Source organism: Aythya fuligula, chromosome 10, assembly GCF_009819795.1.
Source record: "Aythya fuligula isolate bAytFul2 chromosome 10, bAytFul2.pri, whole genome shotgun sequence".
NCBI lineage: Eukaryota > Metazoa > Chordata > Aves > Anseriformes > Anatidae > Aythya > Aythya fuligula.
The window spans coordinates 11,916,421-11,941,290 of record NC_045568.1 but is presented as its reverse complement, the minus strand read 5'-3'; the positions used below and the strand labels follow the sequence as shown (position 1 = coordinate 11,941,290).

Here is a 24,870-nt window from a genome sequence, read left to right as displayed (position 1 = left end):
AGCAACATAAAAAAATAAAAAAGCGTGAGGTAAGTATAGGTCTTCCAAGCAATCTGGGTGGTATAGGACAGAATGTGGTTTTTCCCTCTGAAGCTACAGCCATGGGGTAGGACAGAAGAGGTACATCAGGAGGAGGGGACATCCTTACAGGGCCAGGATGGAGCACAGGAGGAAACCCCATAAAAAGCAATGGGAATGGCTGTGCCACAGAGAATGGCACAGGAATACCACAAGTGTTTTCTGGGCTTTGTGTTGATCAACACATCAGGAAACTACATTGCACCATCATCCAACTGCCCATAGGGAATATGGGAAAAGACTTAAAGAGGATGGAAATGTGACAGTGCAGGTGGAAGGGTCCCTTTCCAAGGCACACAGACCATACACTGCACCTGTTATTGCAGACTGCAGCAGCATCACCCTGATATATACTTCAGCTGCACTCTGCAAAGCCACAGACAATCAATGGACCAGGTGCCATTTCCCACACCACAGCCAAAGCATTTATGTTTGTGTTGTCATCCAGGCTCTCTGCGCTTAAGCTTCCAAATATACAAACAACAGAACAGGCATGAGGTGGGAAGAAAATACTTGGGTCAGACAGAATCACATCATTCCACACGTGTATGCTTCAGGAAGACAGCTTTTACAAAGTCTTTACTCTTAAAAGCTTAAACAAAATGTAAAGCAGCTGTAAAATTTTCTTTTATAGAGTAATTTATCCCAAATGTCTTGAAACAAGCCTGGCAACATGGAATATCCTCTGCAACATTTTCCACACAGTATACATGTAATTAAGACCTTTGTTTTAGGGGGGCTGAAAGTATTTTCTTTTATCCACTACAAACTTGTTGACTTTCAGAAAAATTATACGTATGTTTGTTCTTAAGCCCTGAGACAGAAGCTAGAAGCTCCTGATCAGCTTGTCTTGTTTTGTTCACTGCTATATAAAATCTCCGCTATCTGTCCAGAAACGAGATAAACAGCATGTCAAAGGAAAAGGGAATTGACATAACTGGGGAAAAAAAAAAAAAAGGCAAAATAAATTCTAATCTGTTTTTCTCCTACAGGACTAGCAGCCAATATTCCAATCTTGGCCACTGGATCCCATTCCCCACGTGAGAACATGGGCAATACTCCTCCCTAATACCTGGGGTGCCACATCCACTTAATATTCTAATTCATGCTCCCAGGAGGAAAACTTCTGTGTTTTCAAAACAACAGACTTCATTCCAGTCTTTGAGCCACCTGTAAGCAATGATAATTATGTGTGTGTATATATATATCTATAACAAATATATATATATATATATATATATGGGGAGTGAGGGGAAATTGGAGAAGTCTGCTGTTACAAGCTGTACACTCAAAACTGCTGCTACAGGTATCACAGCAAAGTTGAAACTCTGTCCTCTCCATGTAGACATTTTCACTGACATGTGGGAATCCTGAATCCTGTTTGTAATCCCAGAACAACCAGCTGACACATTCACAGCACTTCTCGGTGTCTTCTCATTCACAGCATCTCCCTGTGCAGTTAGACAGCCGATCCACCAAACACCTATTTCATACAGGAGACAGAGACCTGTTTGTGCTCCCAATATCATGAGCAAAGCACCCAGGGCTGCAGGACTGGGCACGAGCCTTCTCAGTCTAGCTTTGTACAACACTGTCATCTAGTGGAGGCACATCTGGAGAGCAGGGAAGGTTGTGCTGGTTGGTATGTTGCAGCACCAGGGAGCTGTAGTGCTAAGTAGCTGGCACGAGGGGGAAAAGCAACCACCCACCTGTAACTAAAAATGAACTTGCTTCTTCCACTTATATGCCGCCTCAGATACCAAACAGGAATTCCATGCTGCTTGCTCTTTTTTGATTCACAAACTCCCAACAAACTCACTTTGAAGAGGGTATTAGAGACACGTTTACCTCTGCTTTGGATGGAAAGTTTTTCAGAGCAACTGCTGGAGCTCAGCAATGCAACACAAATGATTTCCAGCGCCGGGATGTTCCTACATCATGAATAGGCAGTTACTGAGCTTTGCTGGCCAGAACGGTGCTGCTCAGACGAAATGCTGCAGAAATAAAAACCTGATTTTTGTGTAGAGATTGTGTTCTGTGAGACCTTTAGAACATTTTGGAAGTCTAAGAAGGCCTTACTGGCAAAGAGGAGTATTAGCACCCACTCTCCCATGGTGAAATCACCTTGCAAGGATTCCACTCCATGTCCTTGAGAAGAGTCGTTTGACAAAACGTCCAAGTTCATCTCTTCTGCTTTCCAGTTTGAGTAAGCTGCTTGGAAAACCTCATGACACACCTCCTGCTCATTGCCCACAACCCAGCTGAACATAATGAAGAAGTCAGTGCTTCCTACACCTGAAAGGTTTGTCTGCAGGTATTTCATGAGTGCAAACCCAAATACAGAAGTAAGGCACATCAGAGCCTAGCAGTGGCTACCCAATTTGCTAAAGAAGGGGTACTGTTAGTAGAATGGACCCAAAGGCTGCCTTCTGTGTTGCTGTAGTTAACAGATCCATATCTACATGTGAGCTAACCTGCAAACCTCATTATCTACACATCACGACTACTGGTAAAATTAACTGCCCAGAACTGTCTCAACGGAAGTAAAACAAGGAAAAAAAACTTCATTATGATACTCTTTATCTAAGTTACAGAGTCCCTTTTCTCTAAATACCTCATTTGGTTTTCAAATGCCACTTTTATTACACTGATTCCTCAAGGCATTTTAAAGCAGAGAATATTTCAGAATATTTCAGGAACCCCACAAAAAATAAAGCTTGCTTTAACAATAGAAGCTCAAGACGATTTGGTGTTCTCTCCCCTGCTTTTACCCCAGGGAAAGCAGCATTGCTAATAAAACCCACAAATATCAACCCTAAAAATAAATATCTGCTGTTGGTCTAGACAGCTCTGGCTCTTGAAAGAATTTGATCTGGGTGGTAGTTACACTTCACTTTCGATCCATACATGAATTCAGTTCTGGCAAGATGTGTCAGACTTTTATCTTTATATCCTCCCCTGATCCATCCATCAGCATTTACAAAGCAGTCACCAGAGCAGGAACAGTGCTGGAGATTGAAGTCCTTTGTTTATTCACACAGCAAACACACTGCAGAACACAACAGTGCAAGCTTCTTTACATTACTTTATCATTATTGAACCCCGCCCAAAGAGAAGAAGTTTAAGGGTGAGAAAACATCCTTTTCACTCATCAGCTTATGCTATAAAGTTGTCCACTAGACTCTTTTAAGGTCTCTCAGGGAAGGCAGAATGTGCATTCAAATACCTAATAAAAGATATCATCTCTCTCTGAGTGCCTAGCTTCCATTCTATCCTTAGACCACCATGACTTCAACACAGCTATTACATTACTATTAAGTAGTAGTCGGGGAGGTATCAATTTTACAAGAGAATACTTGTCTGATGATAACACCACCAAGATCTGGTGAACACTGCTTAATGATGAGATCGAATAAGCACGTCATTTTACCACGCACCTCCTGTGCTGTTCTAGAGCCTGTGTGTGTGTTTACCTCCTACCCTTGAAGAAGCAGCACAGCAGCTTGCTCAGTAGTGAATGGATTTTGTTCTTTCAGCTGAGGGCCTTCACAAAGTCCTGTCCCAAAGCTCCCAGTTCTTGGTGCAAAAATTGGTAGTGATGACTCTTTCACCATCCGAGGCTAGAAAGGTATTCTTATGATGACCTTTTTCACATTTCGATCACAGTGCTGTCCTGTCTTTAGCTTTACTGGCTTCTAATCAGTTGCTGGAAGATCAAAATTTAAGTGTGCAAAAACTCCTTTTCCTTGAGGATTTCTAAGGACCATCTTTGCTCCACCATTACTGTAGAAACAACTGCAAAAGGGGTAAACCAATCAAAGTCTAAATCCTTCCTTTGTTTCTCCACAAAACTGAATTATTGGATTTCCCGGTAAAGATCTTCATTAATTTCACTTCAAGGAAAGAATCTCAAGGAAGAAATACTATTATTCATTTGCATGCTCTTCTTGCAGGCAGTGACATGCATGGAGCAAAGCCACAGGTCCTGTTACTGCCTTCAAGTTAAGAGGTGAAAAAAGAGGAAGCACAAGAAAGAGACACACACAAAGGCACTGCAGTTTCAGAGTTAGAGAGGAATGCGTAATAGATATTTTGTGGGTCACACTACCCTGTAGGATACTTCTGAGTTATTCTTTGAATCCTGAGGCCTCCAGGAGGTCACTTGTTTTTAAACATTCATTTATAGAAAACTTAGAAAACATAGCTCTGAATAAAATGCAACCCATTTCTCTTTCTACATACTGTTGAAGACAGGTTCCAGTCAAGCCAGGATCACTTATCTAGTTTCTGGCTCTGTCGTGAGGCTTTATATCGATGCATAGCATTGCAGATAAAAAAGTGCATCTGGAGCTGTTTCAAAAAGCGAGGAGAATGCTTTCAGTCTCCAGGAAAACCAATCTTTGGGAAAAACCTCAACCTGACGACATCCACTCTGTTCAGTGGAGCTACAACAACCCAAGTTAGTAACCCCTTACCTTTAACTTCCATTTTCCTTTTGATACTCCTTGCTGAATTCAAGACAGATTGAGAAGGGAACACGGTGTGTATGTTAGCACCGCACCTAACACAAAGGAGTCCCAATCTCAGCTAGGGCTTCTAAGCACTACCAGAATATGAACAAGAATAATTAATGAAAATTAGCATGTTTAGGGGCCTTCCGGCTAGACCTGAATACTACGGATGTCTAGATCAGAGAAAGTGACAGCCTACAGACTGCATCCAACCTATGGGATGAGCCTGTCCCACTCCCAAATTATTTTCAACCAGAAGGTCTTTGGCTTATGATCAGAGGTGCTTGTAGCTGTGGGAGCTGCAGCTATTATAATTCCCATCTGTTTACCCCATTTTTGTGCCAGAGTTCACTGGTCCCACAACAGGCAGGACTGAGTGGTATGCGTAGCCCTATTCAGTTATCACACAATACAGCTTGTTTTATTCATGTGAACTGAAATTAGCTGCAGATTTTGTTAATGCATTAGACTAGGAACTGTAACATCTCAAGGGAAGGGGGAAGACAGAAATATCTCTTCTGCTGTTCACAGCCAAACCTGCCTGTGACCATTAAGCTGATCCTTAATACAATATTATATGGTTTAGAAGTCCTCCAAAAGTGATATTATATTGTTTGGCCAGAAACTTCACATTCTGTGTCTAGATAATCCTAATTCTAGTTCACAATTCCTTCCATTGTACTTAAAGTAAATCACTTCACAGCCATACTTCAGCTTTATACCTCAAAACTGCCTGCTGCCGAAGCACTTAGGAGAGACCTAGCAGACAGCTGGGAAGGTTGGTGAGACAACTTTTGTTTGGTGCTGAATCTGAGCAGCCTCTGGAGGATCCATGACAGCAGTGAATCTCCTGTCCCTCTGGAGATTTGTCATAGATTTGGGGGAACCTGAATTTTGTGTGGAATTGGTAGCACCTACAGACCAGCCCTTCTTGAGAATTCAACCCAAGGCATGTGCAGACAGGAGCTAGGGTGTTTGAGAAGGGTTGTGTGGCTATGAATATAATATAAAGAGGATTAATAGTGCTATTAGGGTCTGAAATCACAAGTTTCCAAGAACATGGAACACGTAAGAATGTAAAAACAATCATGCTGAGCCAGCTGACAGCTGCCTTTAGCCCAGTGCATTGTTTTCTACAGTCAGGTAAGAGCATAAGAAACAGGGTGTGTATGTAAAGCAATTCTTCCCCAGGGACATCCTCCTACTCTCCAGCAACTAACAATTTAGGACGGGTAGATCACACCAGAACTATTGTGTTTAAGAGTCACCAATTGACCTACCCTCCATAAATTACCTTAATCCCATTTTTAACCTACCTAGACTTTTGACCTCAATGCTATCTCATGGCAGTAAGTTTCTAAAGGTAATTAGGAGCTGCATGAAAAAGCGCTTCCCTGTTATTAGCTGTGAACACAAAATTGGTCAGTGCAATGCAACTACTGGCCAGAGCAATGCCCATTCCTGCAGAGTACGACTTCATTAACATCCTGAGGAATTATATCACACCTTAGGCCGTTTAAATCTTAATGATTAAACACAACCTTGAAAGAAAGAAAGAGGGTGTTTTCAGTGTTGGGTATCATCCAAAGTGCCTCCTTAGCAATATTCCCTACCCACTGTCTAGACCGATGATACTCAGATAGGAATCTGAATCCCGATCACTCCACTGGAATCTTCAGTATGCAGACCATCACCCATCGCTAACTAGAATACCTTTCTGTGTGCTACATGCCACTGCTTTTAGAGGAACAGGCCAACATGCTGCAAAAAGCTATATTAAATCCTGCAACAGATGGAGGGAAAAATACTTCCTTTGCCTTCTGTGCACAATCGCTTCAATCTCTCTCCACCAGAGCTGTTATGTCTCAAAGACATAAGCCAAAAGACTGCTGCACAAGCTGTGTTCACTTCTGCGGCTGCCTACAGCAACCCAGTAGATAAACAGCAGCCATTTCAGCTGAAGAATAAGAAAACCATTTAAGTGCACTGCTGATTGGTGGCATTTCCCGTAGAGTGCAAACTGTCACAGGAAGAAAGAAAGAAAAGCAGAACCTTCTGCAAACAGAGATTTCAGCATCTTCGTAGCTCACAGGGGCATTTCACATTCAGCATCTGCCTCTGAAGGTGAAACTTCCCATACTGGTCAATGAGGGAACAATTAATGCAAGTAAATTGGCTCCATTAAATCAACAGTGTCTGAAACACACGGGGCCAAGCAACTGGATGTTTTTTGTTCCAGCAATAAGCTACTGCTATCATGAAAATAATCTTAATGTTTGCTGACACCATAATTAAGAATTAAAGCTGCAGAAAAATGTGAGTTTTGCTAAAACACAATAGATATCTTCTATCCATACAATATATGGCACCAAAACATTCAGTGTTCTGCGGAGGATAATTTATGAGTGTTTGCTTGCTGAAGTTCTTTTAATTGTTTATGATGGGGGCGTTTTGAGGGGGGGATTATTGAGTTTTAATGTGGAATAAGATCAGGCACCATGAGCAATATTTACATGAATAAAGATTGCATGATCAGGACCTTTGATCTGAGAATTGCTATTCTGTAATCATCTGTAAAGCACCAGGAATGCCCCTGGCACCATATATATAATAATAAATGATTAACAATAAATCATGTAATTAAATCTTCACTTCGAACATTCTTTTCAAAATTCTTGCCTAAGATTTAAGTTTCCACATCAGACATATTAGTTCTTCATAATATTATTAAAGTTCCTACACTTCAGATTTTAAAATTCCCCTAGGGATCTATTGTTTCTTTGTTTAATGTGTTTATGAGCCAAAGGCCCTATTAAATTCAATAGGGAAACTCCCAGACCTTTAAAAAGTTAGCCACCAGAGACATTTCTTAGGAAACAGGATCATTTTTGTCATTCCATCATGTAACTATTGGAAATCTATTGATTGGAGAAAATCCAGGAGAAAAACAGGAAAAATTCCCCCCCCCCCCCAACACATCATCAAGTCATTAAGGCCACCAGGCTAGCCAAGACAGAGCTGCTACATGCATACAGCCCTCCATCCTCCGTTGCATCTGCTCGTTCCCATAACCACATACCAAGAGTATTTTGTATTAGGATCACTCTTTATGCCTCATCACCTTTACAGATGCTTTCTGTGAGGACAGTGAAAAGACAAAGCCTCCTTGTGTTTCCTTGGACTGGAAGACAAGGAGCTGAGCAAATGCTGACATTCATCTAAATCCAAACAATGCACTGTCCCCAACAGATCTGAATGGAACATTACATCTGAGACAAGATGTTTTTCCGAAATCAGTTGAAATTTTCAGTATCAAACACTAATTCTAACAAACACTAATAGTGAATTCCCATCTACCTTCAAAAGGACTTCTCAACAAATGCAGAGGCAGATTCTTTACAGAGAGCTGGAGAGAAAGGTGAAGCCAGGATCAATATACGGAAGAAGCTTGAGCCTGCCAGAGAAAAACTTCATGGTCTGAACCCTTGCTGAAAATTATTTAGCATTGCATTTTGTAAAACCAGAATTCACTGGTTATCTGGATATTTTAAAGGAGTTACCATGTAGAGCTGGAAGGCACTTCTGAACTGCTTGGATTATTTCTCTAAAAAGTAATACTCATTCAGAATTTATACAAGTCTCCTTAGTGAAGCCACAGAGGATAACCAGAGGTGCATTAATTTATAAATTCAGCCCCAAGAAGTCAGAGCTATGCGGGGAGTTCTCACTTAAAGTGTAAAAGTGTGCCCAAGAGGAGCACATGGTGTCAGTGTACAACCCTGAGTCTAAAATGAGAATGCCTGGCATCAATCTGAGCAACATCATGCCAGTAAAGATGGTTCATCTGCAGTTGAGTTGTCAGTTTCTCAGCGCAGGAGAAAGCTTATATGGGCTAGAGTGAGCCTTGGGTGAAATGGTAATTCCTTTGGCCTTGACTAATGCATTTGAAATGAGTCCTTGTCAGGGTCAGATAATCACAAGTTCCATTATGTTAAGCAGTTTTAAAAACAAAACCAGACACACACAAAACAAACAAAAATGAAGCACAATCTGTATTAGGCTGGAACACATTACATTCTAGTGCACATGTGGGCTGGTGAATGTAGCCTGTGGCCAAACAGCCCACGCAGAATTTCACACTGCTGAAGCTTTCATGTTCAGCAACCTGAAGTACAGCCCACAGAGGTGTTCCATCTGGCTCCCAGCTAACACGGATCGCATGCTAGGGCCTGTACCTTTCCTGAGCCGTCCTGTCACACCACTACTGTGGAGGCTTCCAGCTTGCTATCTGTAAGTACTCAATGGAGGGGCTTGGTTTGGATTTCAAGAGGGTGAGACTACCTACCCCTCTGTAACCAGCATGGTTACCACAGAGCTTCTGCTTATTCTGAAGTTCGTAACTGATTGTGTATGTATTCACCCATCAGCTTGCTGATTCTTTCATGAATTGCATTCACATATACATGTAAGTGTGCCCCATGCTAACATTTACATATCACTAAAAAGTACAAAATAAATGCATTTTCCTCCCACATCACCAAAACCTAATGACATTACCAAAATCATATAGAAATTGAGTATATGCTTTGTTGCAAAGGTGTCCAGAAAAGCAGCAAGAAATGTCTTGCAAAATTTCACATAAACATGGGAATTTTCACAGTAGATAACATATCATAAGACCCTTTGATACATAACATGGAGTTTTTTAAAAAATGAAGCTTGAATAAATGCAGTTATAGCTGGATGTCTGTAATATCTTTGGAGGATTTGGTGGTATAACCTTAATAAATAAACCCTGTACCATAACCTACCTTTCTGGATTGCCAGTAGAAAATTATAATAATAATTTATTAGTAACACTATTTAAAAAACATTATAAATAAGTTATTCTCAAAACATCTGTGAAATAGCAAAGTATGGACTAAAAATGCAGAAATATAAAGAATTTGCATGCTAAGAGTTTCAATTAAGTCAGTTTGCTGCCTAATGCAGATCCAAAGCTACCAGTGCAAAAGTCATTACGCAATTTTAACTTGTGCTAATGACATCTGAGTGATTTTGCTGTGACAATAGAGTAAGAAAAGTTTAGAATAAACTTGTAATTTTTGATTCCCAAAGCTCGGACCAAACATGGGGATCACATCTCTTTTCTCAGCCCAGTATTCTATTCTATCTCTTGAATTACCTTTTGTTGACTTGAACTTTACAGCAGTATGGTCAACCACTATCAGCTCTCTGCAGAGAAAGAGATTAAGTTATTCAGGATAGATATTTTTTATTTTATTTTTTATCTTTAAGATTAACACTTAATATTAAAAGTATCTTACTTTTTAGTAACATGACGTGCTTTCATTTGCATTATGTATTGATGGAAAGTAAACTTTACCCGGTAGGTTCAGTTTAATTCCTCCTTCAATACCTTACAGTGTCTGGCAATGCCAAACTCTCTGTGCACCACCGCCTTCCATGTTACTGACATAACAGGGGAAACAGTGGAAACAGTGATCCAGGTATTCATGGTACGGGCTGCATTACTGGGCCCATTGCTTAGGATTTGAGACCTTTTACAGAGGACAGCAGTGTACCCTATTTGCAACCCTGCCACTGTCTCAGCATGCTGTCTTGAACAAAACGTTAATTACAGTGTCCTTCCTTCTCTTCTTGAGATGAAAGATAAATTAGATAATAATTTACAGCCTCCTTTGTAAATGCTCTCAGATTTATGAATGAAGCATTCCTCTTTCCCTTGCTGTTACATTCCTACAATGGCTTTCAATCGGAAACAAAAGATGTTGGGTTAGAAGGGCAATTAATAAGCAACATAAAATCAAAAGGAACCTAGCCCAAGGTCAGTGTGACCTGCAGTAATTGCTTCTGTTGCTCTTAAACACATACCAAGGACTAGCTATCACCCAACACAACTCCCTGGTACAACAGTTAAATATATCTATATCTATATCTATCTACCTATATATATATTTATGACAAGCCTCTTTGTCCCAATTACTGCTCAAAGGACATAAAAATACTACTAACTTAGAATATTTGGAGAAATCTCTGGGAAGCAATCCTATGAGAATTAACCCTTGCTTCTATGAATGTTATTCCTACATACAAAGACCTCTAGATTTCACTAAAATTTACCAGTCCTTAGAAACAGAAAACATGCTGATTAGTTCATCATGTAACCATCCAGCTCATAAACACACGAGCCAGACTGAAGGGAACAGTTATGCAACAGGGTCTGGTGGAAGAGAAAACACTGCTCAAGGCAAATTGGACATGTACATCAAATATTTTCATGCTCTGTTTACAATCTCTCCTTATAGGACTCTCACAATTCTGCTGTATAAGACATGGGTGCATCACTTCTGATGAAATAAGAAAAAGACAAACTTTTGAACATTAATCTTAGCTTTCAATTGAACATCGTCTTCTTTTAAATGTGTTTATTTGAGTTTTTGTTATTTTATTGTTTTTGTTGTTGTTGTTGTTTGTTTGTTTTGTTTTATTTTTAATATCTAAACCATTAATAGGCCAAGTATAATGAGGGGGCGATGCCCTCCATATACTCCCTGGGAATTCTGTTCTGAGAGCACTGTTCCCTCCCTCCGTGTTCACTTCTGAGTTCTCTCGTATATATTCCTACTTATCAGCACTACCAAACGAAAGAGTGGAGTCTGAAACCTCAACTCTTCACTAAGGGGACTCTGATGTTAATTTAAGCAGGAACTTAATGAACATTTTTCCCCAGCTGAAGTGCTGGCTAAAGCAGCTCTTGTTTCCTGCTCCCAGCAGTGAACTGACCTGAGAACTAATGCAGGTTGAAGGTACAATTCTTTTACCTGTGTCAGTTCCCCAAGTTGCTCAGACAACACGAACAATTCCTCCTTTTATCATACTTCTATCAATAGTATCCTACTGTTATCAGCAATCCCTGAAAAACTGAAAATTTCCTGAAAATTCTCCCTCACCCACCATGCCTGTTTCTTAACTTGATTCACAGACTGAGTCACAGTGAGGTCCCCACAAATAATCTGTCAGTAGAACTGGGAATGTTGTGCAGAAAATAGAAGGGATATCAGGCAGATGGGAAAGAAAGGTTTATGAGTAAGAATAGCCCAAAAATGACCCCCAGTGCCCCAGTATCATGGAACTGTGAATTCAGGAATCCACTGTTGATAACTGCCATGCAGGATGTCAGAACTCACTGGATTTTGCCAAGTAGAAATCTTCATCCCAGAGACAATTGAATTCCTCCAGCTTGGCCAAAGACATCTAAAGCTTTAAGGAGCAAAAGGACTAGAGAGCAAAAGCACAACATAAATAAAGCAGACATTTAAAAACAGAATACCTAAAATATTCAAGAAGGACTCATAGGAACTCAGAGGCAGGCTTCCTGAGCAAGAGGGAATCTGCTGACTGAGTGATGATCCAGAACTATTGTATACTGCATGCAGAAGCTGGAGGGAGACCCCATGTTTTTAAAGAAAGGTAATGGTGTGAAAAGAGAGCCCAGCCAAAAATGATCAGCTCTAAAAGGCATTAGACCCAAGTCAGAAGAACACATACATAAAGGACCAAAAATGAAGTAGGGAATATCTTAAAATTATAATGCAATTTTAAAAAATCCTGTTAATTTCCTTTGTGGTCTAGAATAAAGACTTTATTTTGACAAGCTGCTGCAAAGCTTTTCATCATTTTCTTTCAAATGTCACATGTCCCTAAAGAGTTAACTACAAGGAAGATCAGGTCCTTAAGCAGTCAGTTTGTGGTTTCATTTCTAAGAAAGGAGACCCAAACTTCAGAAAGCATTTTAAAGTGACAGAGATGGTGGCTGGAGTTCACCGTGGCTTGGGGGAGTGAGAGGGGGAGAAAGAGAAACTTACACAGTAACTCATCATGTGGTTGGACCTGATATTAATGGTCTTTTCTAACCTTAATGGTTCTATGATTATGAAGACTTGCATCAGCTAGGCATGCCGGAGATGAGAATTCAAGCAGTGCTGTAATGATTGGTTTCAAGAGCGGAAACAAAATCAATTCTCCTCCAAAAGCAGAATATCCCTGAGCAGAGAAATGCAGGAATCAAGGGAGTTTGTCTACAGCTAGAAAAAGAAAATACTATGAAAATTAGACATACGTTATACCTCCAGACTCAGAAAAAAAGTTTTTAAACATCTGGATGCCCTCTTTGCATACAGAACTCTGTGGCTTTGGATGTGCAGTCATCATAAACTCTCACCAGAAATAAGAACCCTAAGGGTTAATGACTAATTGCTATTGCCACAGAAAAGGCTTACTTTAAAGTAAACAAGTGGGTGGACAATTAGTTGAAAGGATGCTCTGCAACTCACCATCTAACACCTTTCTTTCATCACAAGGAAACAAGAGCTCCTGAGGTAGATACATCCTGACAGAAAGCAAACGCTTCAGAGATGTACCTGCATGTTTTAAAGAGGCCAAAAGTTAAATCATTCCTTACACGGCCATACTTCTTTATTAAATACCTGATGACAACAGATGGTTTTGAAAAAGAAAATGATTAATACACATGGAGATTCAAGTCCCCATGGGCAGCAATGGGTCACAAATCCCAGCTCTGCCTTTTCCTTTATAACGCTTCTGCTTGCATGAATTTTCACCTCAGTACATCTGTTTGAGGGTCTTTTCTGTGAGCTCCAAAACCAGGCAAGGATAAAATTTCTAACCAAATGAAGTTAAGCAAACATTACATATGTTTTCAGGATATCTAATTCCAGACATCTTTTCTCCGACGCAATTTTCTGGAGCATAAGACCCTGAAGAGTGAAGAGAAAGCGTAGCTTCTTTGGGGGCTTTTTTTCCTTCTTCTTGTTGTCGAGACAAGTGTTTTAATTTATGTCTTTCCACAGTTTAAAGTAACTTAGATTACTTACTGATTTGCAAAGGCAAACTTCAGTTATTCTTCTTGATTGTCTGCTGTACTGGTTTAGGAGCTCAGGAACTTTGAATACAGCTTGCCAGAAATTGAAAATTATATATTGCTGTAAGAGTTCTTGCTCCAAGGATGTCAGCAGCTATGCATTGCATCTTCCTACACTCATACTTCAACACCAGATTTATCTGATTTCCCTAATCACACACCATCTCATTAAGATCTCAATGGAACATGAAACTACAGTGAGGATTGAAAATTAAATCTAAACCTACATGCTACAAGGGACCAGGACAGAGTCTTTGAAATGAAAAACAAATAAGAAAACAAAGTGCCCTAAACTGGTGAGATTGAAGCAGCATGAGAGGAAATCTTTCTCCACCCCTCTCCTCTTTAAACTGTAAGATATTCTTGAATATTTATACCATCCTGGCAGCCATCATTCCATGAACTTCTTGCTGCTAAGCATCTTATACTGATGCTGGTTGAATCTACCTACTGCTTCCTGCATCAAAATGGTGCACTGTAGAGGAGGAAATACAGAAGCCTGCCACTTCTTTGAATCACTTGCACTAGGATCTTTCAAACAGTGATCTCCCAGCTGATCTCCGCTTTGGTATCAGGATCAGGGGAGCAGATAATTTCTCTCAATCGCTATGGTAGATCAGTACCATGCTTTTATTAGGTTGCTATAAATGTGCCACAAATCATGTGCCCGACATTTCTCTTGCCAGTACACTGAGATTATCATCAGATCAAAGCTGCAGCTGCAGTTTGAGTATAGTTTAAAAAGTTTCAGAGATTTGCTTGATGTGCTAGAAGATATCCACAGATCCCAACTGTTCTGACATTTCTCCTGTGAGATCAATATAGTGTCTACAGAAATTTCATAACCATGCAGACGCTTGTCAAGCATTCACTGATATTTATTATTAGTTTTCCATTAAAACAACAAAACAATTACAAATCAGAGGAGAACAGAAGAGAAAAATTGTCATCATTTACAATAAAAGGACATACTAGAGTATATTCTGGAGGTTGACAAAAAACTTAACCAGCTCTAGGCTACAAAACAAGGAAAAATACCATGGAGATTAGGTGAGTGTTTGCTTACTTCCTTAGACATGGCTTTTTTGTAACCAGTCATTTATTTTGAATCAGGTAAACGGATTTAATCCCTTTCAGAAAAGAAAACTAGATTATAAATTACAGTGCTGTGCCAAAAGAATCCAGACAGTAGAAGAGACACTGGATCCAGAACCAGCAGATCTCTGTCATAAGAGTGATGCTATTATTATTTGTCTGTGTGACTGATAATGTTCTCTTCTCAGTGCAGTAGTGTTGATTTGAAAGAACAGTGCTGTTTTGAGAGTTGTGCATCAAGAGCAGCACCAGAAAGTTAAAAGTAAGATGAAGAAACACCTATTCAGGAAGTTTTATCCCAGAGACATCAGAATCCTTCATAATAAGGGAACCCTCCTGTGGGATGATGGTACTGAAAGAATCCAGAGAAAAAGTACTGGAAAGTTATACAGCTTCATATTCAACACCTGAAACATCACATGTAAAATATTTCTCCTTAACTCATGAAACTGCACATGATGGGAAAATCATTGTATAAACATCACTGCCTCAAGGAAGAAAAAATAGCTCTATGACAGCTGGGTCTAGCACTGAGAACAGAGGATAAGCATCTCTTGTGTTATCCGTAGCATGCTATGAAACTGGAAACTGCATCCATATAGTAATGCTGGTTTTAAGGCTCAACGTTCAATCACGAGGAAAATCTCTGTTAGCTGGTACTGAGATTAAGGCCAGTGCTTTATGGATAGGACAGCCTTGATACAGAAACAACTCCCTGAATATCTGAATTACACCAAGAGAGCAACAATGATCGGAAGGTTTAGTATGAAAATGTATAAAATTATGCCCAATGTAACTATAGTGTATTTTCCCAGGCTGCAACAGAGCTTTGCATCTCTTTCCTTATATAAGCAGCACCTCAGTCCACAGGAATTTAGCTTGGAGGAATGCATTACAAATGTAGAACAAATCAAATTAGCTCTCAGATGTTATCTGTTGGTATCTCATTTCTTCCTCAGATTTCTGGTAACCACTGGAATGCAACCAACATCTGGGCAGTCAGGGGAGGCAGCTTTTACAGTGAAGTACTAAATATAGGTGTTACAAAACATTGTGGCACACTGCTTTAATACACCACCTACAGCACAGGATGAGCTAACAAATAGCTGCTACAAAAAAGTAGTTAGGTCTACCTAGGCTGTATCACCTTATGTCACAAAGACTACTTAGAGTAATGATACGAGGAGTGACAAAGCCACCGTCGTCTGCTGCAGATGTAATTTAAGGAAATCAAGGCTTATACCACTATTTATTGGTTCAGATTTTTTCCCTACCAATGAAATTTGGAGGCTTTGGAGGAATTCAGTAATGCATTCAGTTATGACAACACATAATATGACGGGTGAACAAATGGCTGACGGGACAGGCTCAAGGTGTTACAGAGCAGTCTTACCTCCAGCACTGCATGCAGTCTTGGGCACCGTAATATAAGACAGACATAAAACTACTAGAGTGTGCCCAAAGGAGGGCTATGAAGATGGTGAAGGGTCTCGAGGGGAAAATGTGCGAGGAGCGGCAGAGGTCCCTTGGTTTGTTCAGCCCAGAGCAGAGGAGGCTGAGAGGAAGCCTCATGGTGGCCTGCACCTCCCTCACGACAGGAGTGGAGCTTTGACTTGAATCTAGAGCAGCAACTTCTTCTTTAAAAGAACACATTTGCTTTCATGAAAGTTTTGTGATTTCTATAGGACAGGTTGGGGAAGGGATTACCTGGCTTCCTTATTCAAGATTTTAGACAGCATATTACGCTAATTAGTGTGACAGGCTCCAGTGACGTACGTATTTGATGTAATTATGTCCAACAACTCAGCAGATTAGATAAGAGCAAATGAAAATGTACTGTAGCTGAATCACCACACTGAGTTCTATTAGGTAGTGAACAGAGAGTGAAACATTTAATAAACTGTATCACTGGTAGAAAACATTTTTGCAGCCTCCTTACCAACAAACACAACCTGTCTGTGCAATAGCTAGGAGACAGGAACAAGATTAAGAAGGCCGTGGCACAAAGGCCTCCTTTAGAGGCTACAACAAATCCAGTATCGCAGCAGAGTTGATGGAATTGAGGCTTCCACTTGTCAAACAGGTAACTATTTATAACACAAACATCAGTGAAAGTTCCTTGATCAAATCATCTGGAAACAGGCTGGGTAAAGCACTACATCATCTACTGTACAGAACTGTGTACTGACAGGGACTTCGGGTGATGTGAACTAACAGACTGATCAGAAAGCATCATGTTTAGCCAGCACAGATGCAGAAGGCACAGGTCTTTATCAGACAATTAATTCAAAAACTCTCTCTTGCTCTATATTGCTCTATAAAACCTTGAGCAATTTTCTTCATTAAAACCAAAGAGAAACTAGAAATACATCAATTATCTGAGGGATTAAAAGGTATTTTATGATCTAACTATAGTTATATATTTAAGGTTTATGTTATCCCTTACTTTCAGAATATAAAAAGTGGCGTTAGACTAAGAACCACTGTATATTCTGGTGGAAGTAACATCCCAACTCTCAAAAAGTGCTTGCATTTCAATATTCTGATCTCTTCCAAAGATTTCTATATGCACCTTAAGTAAATATCCATGTTTACCAAGTACCATGCAGTAGAAAACACTGCTAAAAACCTCTCATGATCAGTTATGATCACCCAACTCTTTCAAAGCTTTCTGCAATAGTTTGTGTACCCACACAGACAGTCAGCAGGCCTAGTCCCTTGCTGTTGCAGGCAGTCACATCATAAACCAAATACCATTGTAAAACCAAATAGGCTTTTTGGCTTAAGTTTCCAAAATTTGGGAGTAGGCCTTTCTTCCATTCAAACTAATTTGGGTAACAATGAAAAAATTCACTCATAAACAGGGTTTCTGACTACATCTTTTTCCGTCAGTGGTTCTCGTTTTCCGCTCCAACCCACATCATCTATTCTCTTCCTTCCACCCATTCTTTTCCCCCCAAAAAAGTCTGGCTTAGACACTGTGCTTCAATTTTCTGCAGAACTTTCTATTTTTCTTTCCCATTCTTTTTGTTTAGTATATGAAAGCAGCTTCCTGTTTAGAAACATGGGAGTCCTACACCCTCAGTAATGATGTATTCAGCCCATCAATGATCTTGGCATGAATGCCTTAAACCTTAATAAGCCTGATGGGATTTTCTGCACATGTCATCATCAGTCCAAGAAACAATGCACAGCATTTGTCATCTTGCACTGAATCACGCTCCCTTCCCTGTGCTCCAGTTCTAATAAGAATTCTAAGAGCTTAGAAGCTTAAATGCTATTCTCAAATAGTTCAGATTATAGATTCCTAATGCCTATAGAACAAGAATAAAACACAAGAGAAGACAATGTCATTGGAGAACTCCCAGTGTGATCAATATTGTTCTGCTTTTCCAGCCCTGAGTGCCTGCAGAGCTTTGCCATTGCTCACACAGCTCGAGGCCTACTGGAACCTATTATCCACGTCCTGGGCTTGTCCTGTGCTAGGGAATAGGAATGAAACAGAAAACAAACTCTGTTCAACTAAAAGAAAACAAGGACAACCTGAAAAAAAAAAAAAATGAATTAAAACAAAGTTCTGTCTTTGTTAGATACATGGACTGGATCAAAATGTTTCTCTGGTTCCAGAAGAAGTGTTGGTGACTAGAAGTAAAATGAGACATTTTCACCTCGAGAGTCCAATGTACATACATTCATAAGCATAGGTTGTTTCACCATGCCATTAATTCAGCAGGGAAATTCTCCAGCCGTACAGCTAGCACTTGCAGCAGGGGGTGTAGGAGCAGCACTGTATGCCACGCACAACAGGGTGCTGTTCATCTCCAAGCAGTGCTCAGCAGCAAAGTGGTTAACCACAGCGGTTTGTTCTAGATGGCATACTGCTTCAGCTAATGCTGCTAGCAAAACTGCTAGCTTGGAGTTGGTGCATTTTGAAGTCTCACAATGCAAGACACACATACTGTTTTACTTCAACTCTTCTGAGGACTTGCTCTGTGCCTACATAAACATCAAAACATATTTTGATTTTGACTTATGGGTGAGCAGCAGAGTTGATTTAAAACTGTCAGCAAGTGCCATACTAATTAAAAACAAATGAGTAATTGTACAACCACAGGGCCTGTTGACACAGGCTACATACATCAATATCAGGCAAAGCCAACCAAGCTGAAGTTTGAGACAACACCACCACCTAGCGTTCTACAGGAGTTAAATTCAAAGAAGTCTGCACAGGAATTTCACAAGCGGTTGATGCTCACAAAATTAACAGGACAGCAAAGAATCCGGCTATAACAGCACTTCTGGAATGGGAATTACAAAATAAATAGTTTGTATTAAAAGAGCCACTGGGAGTCAAATGTTTAAAGAATTTCTGCACTGTCTGCAAAGACAATAAATTGAGAAGTTACTCTTCTCAAAAAAGATGAAATCCAAAGGCAACAACTGGAAGGTTACTAGACATGTTACTCTTATTTATAAAAAGCTACTAGAAAAGAGAGAATCTTTAAAAAGTTACATCACATAATGAAATTCTGGCAATCTGAAGCCATGAGACAAGCTGAAAAGGCATTTGAGAAGTCTTGAGAAGTTATTTTAGGAAAGTTAATGATACATTATGTATGCAATCCTCATGTTTGAAAAATAAAGTGCAAGTATGCATGTAAGATTACAGTTGATATGCAACAAAAGAATAAAAACAACAGTCAGAAAGACAAGATTGTAGAAAAACTTTATTTTTTTTTTTTTAAATCTGCATTCATCACAGAGGACCTTCGGCTAGCTTCCACTCTGAAGAGCACATTTCAAATTCAATGCTCAGTAAAAGATGTTGCTGGACATTTCAGCAACGTAATAATAGACCATTATGACCAGACCACAAATAACCAAGGACTCAATTAGACAATAATTGAGTGAGCAACCACTATGCATAACCTGTTACTTAAAAATTCAAAAGAGGCAGAAGGTGTTGAGACAACTTTTAAAAGATTTCTATAGGGATTCCAGTGAGTTGTGTATTACTAAATCTAACTGTTCATCTCTGCTGATGGTTTATGATGTCTAGTAAGAATTACTAGATAGATAAGCATGTTATGCAGGCATATATGGTTCAAGTAAAGAGAACTTTACACCACATATCTCCATTAGCATTCTCAAAATGCATAACTGTTAACAGTTATCTACTCTAAAGTTTATCAGCGTAGAAGTTCTTGATGTGCCTGTACCTTGTGTATCACATCAGTTCTTCAATTAAAAAATCATAGTACAAAATGAATGGAGCAGCTTTCCCCCAAAACAGTTAAATAGGAAATCCCTTTGCAGTCTAGGAAAGAGAAAACTGAAGGACAATTAGGAGTAGAAAAGACGAAAAAGTAAACATGTAATCTGCTATCTCAATACTGAGAAGACAGCAGTGCCGCACAGAATTAAAGAGGCATCACATGAAAGTAACAGGTGGCAAGTTAAAAACCAAGTCCGAACTATACAAAGGCAAAACTAGAAGTATTTCTTCAGAGAACGTGTACTCAGCCCGTGACATCCTGTAATAATACAAGACTGCTAGATGGATGTAGACTCATTAATTGAAGAAAACTCCATCAGGTTCTGTGAAAGATAACAGATTTGTAGATCCCTGGAAACTGGAAGACTATATGTTCACCCATTCTTGCTCTCCCCAGATCTATCTATTCTGGCTTTCTGGAGTAATAGGAGATAAGATAATATGTTAAAGAGGATCTCAGAACAGTCATCCTTGTATCAATTCAAAAGGGGAACTATTACAGCATCCATAGGTTTCTTCCAACATCAAGGAGCATTGCACCCATGGAACAGGAATTGAGCTAACTCTTGCAGAGGTGGCATGCTAGGGATGGATGAGATACAGGTCACAGACAACAGTTGTTTTTAAACCAGCCCAGACCAACTTCAAAACAAGCATGATATAGTGAAGGAAGCCAACCGCAAAGCCACTGCATACCTTCTCATCATTCAAATAATGTTAAGAATTTTAAGTTGTATGTATACTTTTTCCTCTCTTTTGCATATAAGGTACCTATATATGAAAATAACATCGTGCACAGCTTTAAGGTAACAGATTCTTGCATGTGTATACAACTGGAATGACTTGTCCTTTCTAGGCTGCGGTAAAAGGAATATACATGTAAATCTACACGTGATAAAAAGTTTAATGTAATTGCTATTAACACTAATTCTCAGTAATAGCTTCACTACTTCAGCTTCAGCTACCATTCCTACTTTTTGTATCTATTCCAATACTAGAGAACATTTCATGAGAGCAGCAAAGGATGCTGCCTTTAAGCCAGAGGTTTTTGTATTAGTCCCTACTCTCTTTATTTCTGAGTGCATGAAGTATTCATTCACATTTTGAGGCTATATATAATTTATTGCCAAAAAAAAAAGTTAGCATTCCTTTAAAAAGGATCCAGCTTGGAGCTTACCAAGGTAGATCTTGCATTCCTCACCCTTGTCACAGGTTATGGACATCGTAAGTTAAGAATATTTTAATTGTAGAACAAAGGGACAAAGCAAGCTGCTTTTGCCAACCATAAAGAGCACGCCTAAGAACCTAGACAAATTTATAAAGTCATGAGTCAAGGTCTGTAAAAAGTGTCCCAGTGTAGACCAGTTGTCCAGGTATGCCTTTCAAACATACTTAAACAATGCATAGAGTAACTGTACTCAAACCTTTTTACCCCCCTAGGAGAATAATCTGCAAGTAGCGCAGGCCTGAGAAACTACATATTAAGAAAAGGACTTTGTTCAGGGTTCCAGTACACCTTCACAGCAGATAACCAATAAGCATCTTAAGCATTTTGCAGAATTTCATGTATTCAAGAACTGAAGCAAGCCACAGACAGTGGAAAATGAACGCATGCAATAGGCAACTCAAGAGAAACTCAAGAGCATGTGAGAGAGCATCTTTGTTCCCTACTTACGTGTTTGCAAACCATTGTTCTGTTAATAATGCTGTAATAGAAGTATCTGAAACACTATAAAAACTTCTTCATGTATCATAAGTGGGAGATGCACATGTGGGTATATATATGCACACATACAATTTCCCTGCCACAAGGATAAGGTTAGAGAATTTGAACACAGAAAAGCCATAAATTATAGCACCATAGATTAATGTAATGCTGTCCCCACCATAAATGTTAATCTGCAAGACTTAAGTATTAGTAAGGACAAAAATTAACACAACATACTCAAATTACTACTTTCTCAGAAAGTAAATTCACATACAACTAATATAGCATTAGGACTATATTAGTACATAAAAATATCTTCAACAAAAATATGACAAGTCAAATCTGAAAGATAAGCCAAGTTTATTTGAAACAAAGACACTGCTATTCCCAAGATTTGAAAAAAAAAAAAGATTTTTTTTTTTTTTTACTGATGTGACAAGACAGCCAATTTACAGCAGTTACATTAATTCAGGGAAATGTGGTTGTTTTACACTGCTTCAACTGACTACATGCACATTCTGCAAGATAAATTTGTTTTCCTTCCAAAAATAACAGGCAAAAACATCCTACAAAAATGTGTACACAGTTTTGAGACACATGATCAAAACACAAACCATTGTCCAAGGGCCTGAAACCTTCCCACAAGGTTAAATCCTTGGTTGCTTCAGCCAACCCTCAACGGGGGAGCTACAAGCACAACGCCGTCACCTCTGACAAAGAGCATCGGAATATTCCTTTTGGTAGACTATGAAGAAGGAAAGAAGAGTTTAAATTTACAAAAAGATAGTTTACAGAACACCTGCTAAGCACCAAAGACCAAATTCAATCATAACAAAACACCAGAAACAACTCCAACAAATGTCAGCTCAGATGCATAACTCTGTCATGCTGACGAGATCAAAAGAATCAACAGCAAGTCTCTCCACATCCTTTGGACTTTCACCACAACTTGTCTGAAACTTGCTAGATTTTAGTCCAGAAAGTAGTTATTAATACACTATTTTAACCACACGACATAGTTTAGCTTGAAAAAAGTTTTCAGTAGAGATAAATACACCGAAGTCCTTACTTTATAAATTTCTTCATAGGTTTCTTCATCAATCTCTATTGTTGTTACAGTTTCTTCTACGTCACCCAGAATCATATTTAAGTGCTGATCATATGCCTGTAGGAATAAAGTTAATTATTTCTTCAAAAATTCAAACTCAATAAAATTACAATTTTAGCAAGACATTCAGACAATTATTTTAGCCTGATTTTGACCAAAATGTACCATTATGTCAAAACAACTTTCTCCCATCAGTCTACATTCCCAGAATTTGTCTGGGGCAAATTAAATGGCCATGAAAACTGTAACTCATACGGTGTGAGAAAAATTTAAAATAAGCACAAGCTCCACCCTACAAAAGCACATCAAGAATTACACCAGCGCATCACAGATCTGTTCTCATCTTTGTGTTCCCAAATGAGTTTGAGACTTTATTAATACATTGGGCAACTGGCTCTCTTCCACAACACTGTACTGTATTCAGGAAGAATGACAGACCTAATGAGACAGACTGGTTTTCTACAAAGAGACATATTACGCTCAGAAGAAGCACTTAAATGAAATTTGCAGAGAATCCAACAAAGTACATATCCCAGTATACCTTCACGGGCATGCCTTATAAGAAAGTTGTTTGATAATGACTGTTATTTCAGTCTAAATAGACCTTAGAGTCCTTTACAAGAAGATGTCTGCATCGTTACTTACTTTACAGACATGGAAACAGAAGTCAGAAGCAGAGGAATTAATTACATGATATCATCTAGAAGACCACAGGCAAAAAAAAAAAAAAAAAAAAAAAGCATCTTTAAATCTCTAGAGGAGCTTTTTATAGCAGAGTACTGAACAAATTCAATTTTGCCCCTGAACATATTACACTTTTTGAAAGAAGAAAGGGTTCAACCCTTGCTACTAAGATAACCTTTAACCTACCTTCTCCAGCCACTTCTCCACATTTAATCATGAGATACAATTAATTACTTGTGCTTTTAAACTAATTGTTTGAACAATCAATAGAATGTTACAGGTAAGCTTGTATAATAAAGTGTTGCAAATAAAAAATGTTGCCCAGTGCTTGGCTGAGTAAGCATAGTAGCGTTCTGAGTTTTACTTACATGTAGTCTGCCTCTCAGTTCTCTGTCATTCCTCATTTTAACATAGATTCGCTCATCTAGACTGAGTCTGATGAGATCAAGTGGCTCTTCTACAGTATTTGTTGTTTGTTGCTAAAAAACACAATAAAGTTATTTATAAAGATGACTGTGAACTTCTAGATTCCTCAACATTTGAAAAAGAAAACAAACATGTAAGGACACAGAAGCTGGCTGTTTTGAAACACTCTTTCTGTTTCCTGGTGACTCTAAGTGCAGATGATATTAATACTCTACAGATGTCCAGCAGCCTGTACAGAATTAGTTAACAGACTAGATAGTCTGTTAGTCTGGCTAGTTTGCACCAAAAAGTGCCTCATGCATACTGTCATAAGAGCTGTATTTTTTAATCCACAAGCATTGTCAGTACTAAAAGAGAAAGTCTAATCTGCACAAAGGAGCATGGTAACAGAAAGTACCGTATCTGTAGCACCACACTGCTCTAGCTAAAAAAAAAAAAACAAAACCACACCCGTTTCACGAGCCCACATCAGCCAGCTGGGTGACACAGACAGCCCCAGCTGAGGCGAGCACCACACCTCAGTTCTGCCAAGCCTCAAAGCAGGTTAGAGACCCGGCCACCCTATGGGCTGAAGTCTCTTCCTTGTGAGGAAAGCAAACTTTCAGGACCACGTCTAAGAAGTGTGAACACCTTTTTACACCCCCACCCCCAACACGTCACCCATTTCTCCCTCAGAGAGGCGCAGCCGACGGCTTCCACACCTCAGCTGTGCAGCCGAACCCCCTCGGCGGGCCGCCTCCATCTTACGCCCCCCTTCGCTCTCCTCACAGGCGCGGGGAGCAGGCGGGAGGCAGGGAAGGAGCCCAGCAAATGGCGGCGAGGCGCCAGGAAGGGCCCCGCCGCCACCACGGCGCTCAGCGGCCGGGAGCCAGGGCTCGGCGAAGACCTCCCCGGTGCCTCCCAGCCGGAGGGAGCCGCTCACCTGATCCACCTCATCCGCCATCTTTCAAACACTCTCCCGCGAGCCGCTATGGCCCTTCCTCTTCCTTCTTTTCCCCGTCCCCTTCCTCTCCGCCGGGG

The 24,870-nt window shown here is 39.7% G+C and overlaps 1 protein-coding gene across 1 annotated transcript; it reads right to left on the bottom strand.

The window, feature by feature from the left end:
• Positions 1 to 21,975: 21,975 nt before the first annotated feature.
• LSM3 (LSM3 homolog, U6 small nuclear RNA and mRNA degradation associated) lies at positions 21,976 to 24,841 on the bottom strand. Its single transcript, XM_032194399.1, has 4 exons — positions 24,773 to 24,841; positions 23,793 to 23,903; positions 22,702 to 22,797; positions 21,976 to 22,377 (listed from the first exon to the last, which is right to left on the bottom strand). Exons 1-4 carry the CDS (start codon positions 24,791 to 24,793, stop codon positions 22,297 to 22,299), a joined length of 309 nt encoding a protein of 102 aa, XP_032050290.1. The 5' UTR covers positions 24,794 to 24,841; the 3' UTR covers positions 21,976 to 22,296.
• Positions 24,842 to 24,870: the final 29 nt, after the last annotated feature.

Bases quoted from the DNA above. Each gene is read 5' to 3' on its own strand.
- LSM3 (XM_032194399.1), bottom strand. From the start codon at position 24,793: ATGGCGGATGAGGTGGATCAG. The intron at 23,904-24,772 runs GTGAGCGGCTCC...TGTGTTTTTTAG, and splicing joins TGGCGGATGAGGTGGATCAG to CAACAAACAACAAATACTGT. The intron at 22,798-23,792 runs GTAAGTAAAACT...TTATTCCTACAG, and splicing joins AACTGAGAGGCAGACTACAT to GCATATGATCAGCACTTAAA.